General features: G+C 50.5%; 1 protein-coding gene across 1 annotated transcript; it reads left to right on the forward strand.

Moving 5' to 3' along the window:
• Positions 1-2,883: 2,883 nt before the first annotated feature.
• FABP6 (fatty acid binding protein 6) lies at positions 2,884-6,768 on the forward strand (the record flags this gene model as incomplete). Its single annotated transcript, XM_084241933.1, has 4 exons — positions 2,884-2,950; positions 4,222-4,397; positions 5,482-5,571; positions 6,715-6,768. 4 exons carry the CDS (start codon positions 2,884-2,886, stop codon positions 6,766-6,768), a joined length of 387 nt encoding a protein of 128 aa, XP_084098059.1.
• Positions 6,769-7,642: the final 874 nt, after the last annotated feature.

The raw sequence follows: 7,642 nt of genomic DNA on the forward strand, positions 1-7,642 counted from the left end.
TGGTTTTATTTATTTATTTAAGATTTATTTTTATTTATTTATTTATTTATTTATTTATTTTAAGATTAATTTATTTATACAAGCACTTGGTACAGTCAGAAGCGCGGGAGGGTAAGAGAATTCACCAGAGCCAGAGTGGGGAACAGAACAGGCAGACAGACTAAGTACACTGCTGAGGGGAGCAGCGGGCAGCAGGAGAGGTCTGCGCGCCATGTGGGACCCTCACCCGGCGTCCAGGGATCGAACTAGCGCTGCAGAGGCTGCGGGCAGCTTCGCAGCCCAAGGCTCAACTGCTGCACCACCCGGGGAGGCCCCAAGATTTATTTATTTTTATACAAGAATTGGGGTACAGGCCAGAGATGTGGGGGGGGGTGAGAGGATTCACCAGAGACAGAGCAGGGAACAGAACAGGCAGACAGACCAAAGTACACTGCTGAGGGGAGCAGCAGGCGAGACAGGAGAAGTCTGTCCCACCATGTGGGTTTCTCCATGGCTGGCCGGGAATCAAACTTGTGCTGCAGGGGCTGCAGATTGCTTCATAGGTTGCATCTTAACCCCTGCGCCACCAGGGAGGCCCTTACATGGTTTTAATTAGAGTCAGAGAGAAAGAAAGAAAAAGCAAGGATGAGAGAGAAGAGCAAAGGAGTAAGGAAGAGAATGGAAAAAATAAAATCAGTTAGGTGGATGGGATTATCGGGGATTTTTGGAAATGTCCTTAAACAATGCTGAAAGTTGTTTTGTAAATATGAACAATGCACAGGGGCTCTGTGGCTTTGGGTAGGTAACATAATCTCTCTGAACCTCCATTTCTTCTTGACAAAGTGAGACAATAAAGTACCTACTTTATAGAGTTGACCTGAAGATTAAATGAGATAATCCATGTAAAACTAATATCACTATTAGTACAAAAGAGGGGAAATTTCCATTGGCTCCAGGTGGGAATGCAAATCTTCACAACCTTTGCGAAGACAGGAGAGTAACAGGTATAAAATATTTTGACACAAAATACCTTTGTCTCAGAAATTTCACATATGGAAATTCATCCTGTGCAAATACTCTTAGTAACTAATCTGACATGTAGACCAAGAGATATGAACAAAAACGTGTACCTCAGAGTTGTTTATAATAGAAAAAGGTTGGAAACAACCTAAAGATCCAGCAACAGTTATGTAAACATGCACACAATAGAATATTCTGGAGTGATTAAAAAAGATAACCTTATGGTAAACTTAATGATATCAACACGCCCCTAAATCATGGCATTAAAAAAGATTACAGAAAAATATAATCTCCTTTATAAGAAAGTATATACATCATACAAAAATTTAGAAGCTTAAAAACCAAACTGTTACCGAGCATCAGGACAGTCACTTTGGAATTTTGTTTTATTTTATAGATTTATTTATTTATTCATACAAGCACTGTGTACAGTCAGAAGCGCGGGAGGGTGAGAGAATTCACCAGAGCCAGAGTGGGGAGCAGAACAGGCAGAGTGACGAAGTACACTGCTGAGGGGAGCAGCGGGCGGCAGGAGAGGTCTGCGTGCCATGTGGGACCCTCGCCTGGCGGCCAGGGATCGAACCGGTGCTGCATAGGCTGCGGGCAGCTTCGCAGCCTAGCGCTCAACCGCTGCGCCACCAGGGGAGGCCCTCAATTTGGAATTTTAATATACAGAAATTTTTTTTTAAGATTTATTTATTTATTTATGCCTACAAGTACTGGGTACAGTAGAGGTACGGGCGGTGAGAGGATTCCCCAGAGACAGAGTGGGGAGCAGAACAGGCAGAGCTACTGAAATACGCTGCTGAGGGGAGCAGTGGGTGAGCCAGGAGAGGTCTGCTGCGCCATGTGGGTTGCTTCCTGACCGGGGATCAAACTCTTGCCGCAGAGGCTGCCATTAGCTTCATAGGTTGCATCTTAATCCCGTGCGCCACCAGGGAGGCCCTTAATATATAGAATTTATCATCACAAAACCCCACAACTCTGAGGGTGTGTGTAGTTTTGTTAAATGGAAGTGTTTATAGTTTTATAAGAAATAAGACCCCTGGCTGGAGTAAGGTTTCCAAGAGTGGAGACCAACACTGGCAAAATGCAGCAAAGTTGTTTTCATCTGTTTCATAGCCACTTAGTCTCTGGTCTGTGGCTCAGCAATGGTGGAGAGTTCTGCTTTGGATGGAAACAATGAGTCACTAAGAACTGACTCTGGAAAAGAAGACAGAACTGAAGACATGTCTTTTCCACCTGAAGAACAGATCCAATGAGACAGGCAGGAACTATGATGGAGGAGACTGAAGTGGAGCTGGAGGACAAAGCAGGGACTGGAAGTTGGGGGTCTGACCCCCTAGTTCCTCCATTGTGAGGCTCCAAGTAAAATTCATGCATGATGGTACCTGCTTCTCTGAGCTGGGTCCTGCTTCTCTGCAGGTGTGCATTTTTTCTCTGGCTTGATCTCAAGCTGTCTTGGGAAGGGTCTAGGTCTTAGTCTTGTCTTCCTGCCTGCAGTTCATGCACTTTGGCCAATGGATGAGGGGTGATGGAGGGATGATGAGACTGTGGTTGGAGCCTGTGCTTGGTGGGAGGGAGAAAGGAATGGGTGGAGGTGGATGACCCCTCACCCTCTGAAATCCTGGCCCTCGCCTTGCTGGGCCTGGTGCTGGGATCACAGCCAACCCTCCTCTAGGGTGAACAACCTCAGGCTCTGCCCCTCTGGGTCCTGCCCATATCATAAAACAGCAGTGCTTCCTCTTCAGGGGTGGAGGCAGGAGTGGGGTGACTTGGGGGCTGAACCTGAGCATCCAGGACAGTTTATAAGCTGGAGCACCAGGCCCCTCAGCAGCACAGCCGCCTTCCTCACCTCTGCACTCAGCCCGAGTCTCCAGCAGCATGGCCTTCAACGGCAAGTATGAGGTGGAGAGTGACAAGAATTACGATGAGTTCATGAAGCGCCTGGGTGAGTAAGCCCTGAGCACACCTCTGTGGGGCTTTGTCTTAGCTCATTTGGGGCCAGGAACCCAAACTCTTGGGGTACAACAAGACAGGACTTTAGTTATTCATTTATTCGCTCCCTCATTTGTTGAGCAACTAAGTAGTCTTTCCAGGTTCTGTGGATAAGGCTCTGACTTGAAAACAGAACATCTCTGCTTTACTATGGAAAACTTGAGGCCCAGAGAAGTTGTGTTACTAGTCCAAGGTCACACAGCTAGTCAATGGTGAAGTGGAGGCTTGATTGATTTATTTATGCCACGAATGATAGAAGACCTGCTGTATGAAAGGGCCCACCCCATGTCACTAATGGGATGTCCCAGCATGATATGCCCAAGGTCACACATCAGTCAGTGGCAGAGGTGACTGGAATCCAGGACCTACAATAGGATGATGAATGGTGCCACTCCCTGTTGCTTGGGGAGTGTAACCAAAGGATTAAGTCTAGAGGCTGGGTTTGCATGCCAGTCATACATTCAATTTTTCAACAAACAAGGGCCTCTTCCTGTGCCAGGCAGCAGGGGCAGAAGATGAAAGATCTCATGCCTCTTACTGCTCTGTTTGCAACACTGGTTGTGAGGAACCAGGCACTTGACAATCCTGCAGGAATCGGTGCTCTGAGTCCCAGGAGACCTGCACCCACACACCCACCTCCTCAGGGTCAGAGAGCATGACCAAGTGCACTGGGCCTTGGGGAGCAAGGATGCTTGTCACTTTGGGGGAGTGGCCCTGCAGGAACCTGACTTGCCTCCACCTGTAATCTAGTGCAGCACTTGGAGTGGGCGCCACAGTTCCAGAGCAAGTTCTGCCACCAGCTCCATGACACACTGGGGAACATTTTTCTGCTCTGGGTCTTTGCTCCCTTTTCAGCAAAAATGAGAGCATTAAAAGGCAGTCTTGGAGGGTCCATTTAATCCAAAACTTGGCCAGTTTCTGTTACACTTATGTTCTATTACTCCCAGAAGGGCAGCTATTATTGACTAAGTGTTCACTATGTGACAGGAGCTTCATACGGTCCAACTGAATCCTTGCAAGGACCTGGTCAAGTGGGCTTTATTACCCCATTTTGCAGAAGAAAACACTGAGGCTGGTGAAGCACAAACTTGCCTGAGCCACATGGGCTCATGGTAGGTGCTTATAACTGTCAGGCTAACCTGCAGAGAGGGAGGTGAGGTTTTGCCCAAAACCACAGACTGGAAGCAGCTCTTGCAAGGCTTCTCTGCTTGTCCTGGGAAACAGGGCTCCCCAGAGATGCCATTGAAAAGGGTCGCAACTTCAAGATCGTCACGGAGGTGCAGCAGGACGGCCAGAATTTCACCTGGTCCCAGCACTACCCCGGGGGTCACTCAATGGTCAACAAGTTCATCATCGGCAAGGAGTGTGACATGGAGACCATGGGGGGCAAGAAGTTCAAGGTAAAGTCTGCTGGTGCCCCGCACTCCTTCCCCAGACCTCCTGCACCCATGCTAAGACTCCATCTCTGGTATTAAGAACATAAGCCCTTGGCAATTCAGCACCACTGGGTTTTAATGCTATGGTCAGTAATGAACATTGGGATAGTGAAAATGGTTATTAACATTGATATCCCGGACACTTCACTGAATGCTTCACACATCTTAAGGCAGGTGATCACTACCCCATTTTACAGATGGGGGTATTGTATTGTATTTTACAGATGGGGGTATTGTATTGTATTTTACAGATGGGGGTATCAGCAGAGCTCTCTGCTGATTAGGGCTGAGACTAATCACCCTGCAGGATCAGGACCTCACCCAATTGGCCTCGATCCAGAAGCCCCTCCTCTTGTTTATGTCACCTAGAAATGAATAGCCCATAACCTAGACTCATACCCGTCTGGGTTTGAAACTGCAGTCTTGGGGAGCACAGATGTGACAGACTGGCTATTTGTCCCCACCTTACCCAGATGGGTCCCTCTGGTCATTCACCCATCCTGGTCACCTGCAGCCTCCAGCCGTGATCACGAGGGACTTTTCTCCTTGCACTGCCAAGGTGGAAAATCAGTAGTCAAACTATTATGTATGGCTATTCTGACACTTGGGTATTGAAACAGCATAATGATCTCACGCAGATGTCTCCCTGTCTCAGCACCTGGGGGTCTTTCAGTGGCTGCAGTCACACCCTGGCAGGACAGCACATCAGCCTAGCGATGACGGTCAAAACTAAGTCCCTAGTTCACGCTGGGGAGGGCTCACATGCCAGCACTCTGCGTTTCCCTGTGCAAGCCTTTACTCCCCTGGTAACTAACTGTAAGGAGAAGGTACAATTACCACCCACGCTTTAGGGGTGAGAAACCTGAGGTGCAGCAAGCTTACATGCTTATGGGGTTACCACACTTTAGATTTGTGTGGCTGTGTGTCTATAAGGACGGTCATTCTCTAGGGGGTAGCTGAGGCCACAGGCAGCTCTTCATCCCTGAGGGGGGTGGCAGGTCCCTGGGGGCCTGTGCTGGCTCAGGCTGAGGGTCACCTTCTCTTCCAGGCCACTGTGCAGATGGAGGGTGGGAAGGTGGTAGTGGACTTCCCCAACTACCACCAGACCTCGGAGATCGTGGATGGCAAGCTGGTGGAGGTGAGTGTCACACTGGCTCCTGGGACCTGCCTGAAAAATTCTGATAAAAGTTTTGGACACATTTTTACATGAAACGTCAGCCAGTGGGTTCTGACTCCCAGAAGCAGAGCTCTCTAGCTGGTAGGAGTGCAGGGTGAACACAGGGCAGGTGCACTGGAAGAAGGTTTGTGCCAGACAGAATTGATGTCGCCAAGCTGAGCGAACCTGTTTCCTAATTCCTAGAGGCTCTTGAATAGGGAGCCTGTGTGCAGTACCCAGAATTCAGGGTCACCCCCACACATGCACACACATATACACACATGCACACACACAAATGCACATGCACACAGGCCAGAAACAGTGTGGAACCAGCTGGATTGCAAATCTTCCATTCAGAGGCCCAGAATCATCATGGATACCCCATCCTCCAGCAGCAGCACCCTCCTCCCCATCCAGCCCATCCCCGGCACCCCTTGTTCCTTGCCCCTCTCCTTCCTCTAGACAAAGCCTCTTGCTGCTTTTGCCTCCCTGCTTGCACTCAATCTCCCCCCACCCCCACCCTGCCAATCTTGCAGCACTTCCCACTGTCCCTGCTCTCACAGAGGCCACTCGTCTCCCACCCCCTCCCCCTGGGCCTGCTGCTTTCCTCTGTGGGGTGTCAGGACCCACTGATGACATGTACATGTCTTGTGACAGCACGTCATACGACCTTGGGTCTGGGCACTTCACACAAAGGGCCTTCACCCACCAGCATCCTCTCCCACAAACCTGACTTCCCAAGGGAGGGACCCTAGCTTCCCACACTCAGCCGCTAAAGCCATGGGGTGCAGAGGCTGAGTGTGGCCAGTCCACCTTAGCTGGGTTATGTGACTTCTTCAAGCTTTAGTTTTCCCATCTGCACCATGGTGCAGTCCTACTGTGTTGGGGTTTGATGAGATTGCATTGGGAGGTCCCTGGCCCGTGAAGTGCAAGGGACAGATGTGGAGTTTATGACATGACATGTTTGCACTGTGGCCCTGTTGTGCCCTCACAGTGACTCAGGCCACAGATTGAGAAACCGAGGCCCGGAGAAGTAGTGCTACATACTGTCTTCCACTTCAGCTGTGTCTGTGGGCAGCTTGGGGCCCCTGCACTAACTCCTCCTGTTCTGGATGCTTCTTTCAGATCTCCACCATTGGGGATGTGACCTATGAACGTGTGAGCAAGAGGCTGGCCTGAGCAGCCAGCTGCTCCGGGGCTGTCTGGCACCAATAAAGTGGGTCTCACAGGACCCTTCCCCCCAGAACCGCTTTGTCTTTGTCCTAGTTTCCTGGTGTCAAGTCTGTTCTGACAGGGTTGGAAACCCTGGGGATGGCTAACAGGCTGGTCTTGGGCCCTGAGATCACGTGGGATCTATTGTGCAGAGGGAGCCCAATATGTGCACTCCTGGCCCTTAGGCAAATGGATGCACAGAGTGGGAGACATGGCTGTGGCCCCTCGCCCCACCCTGCCACCAACACTGTGGGTAGAGAAACCTTGTTGCTTGAAGGCTCCTTCAAAGAGAAAAATGTCACCCAAGAGCTGCCTCTCAGATGGGCCACAGGGCAGACATCTCGGAGCTGTGACTGGGGCAGGAGTGGGCTTCCAGGAAAGGGCCCCCAGCTGCTGGGCCCCAAGGCCAGCCAGACTCGGGATGGATACCTCAGGCTACGCCAGGGTGGGTGGGCGGTATGGCCTGGACTCTGCTGTTACCCCGCTGTGATGTCATTCCTTTGGGTCTCTGTTTACCACTGGGTGCAAAACAGGGCCAAGCGGACCAGTGAGGGGACTGAGGAGAAATGACCTTCTGTGAGGGGCCAAAGGGGCCAGGGGATGAACAGGAGAGACAGAAAAGGGCTATGGGGTCCTGGCCTGGACAGAGGAGCCAGGGGAAGCTGCAGTGGAGGGGAAAGGTCAGAGGTTGTCTGCAGTCCTGAATAGAGGATTGAGGTAGATTTGGCTTTAGGATCTGGCCCTGTCTGATGACTGGGTCTGCCCAAGGTCTGGGACTAGAGAACGGGGGCCTGCTTGCCCTGGGCAGATAATCCAGAGCATTGGCCAGATCTGCGTTCAC

The sequence above is a fragment of the Talpa europaea genome, assembly GCF_964194135.1.
Source record: "Talpa europaea genome assembly, chromosome: 9".
Lineage (NCBI taxonomy): Eukaryota > Metazoa > Chordata > Mammalia > Eulipotyphla > Talpidae > Talpa > Talpa europaea.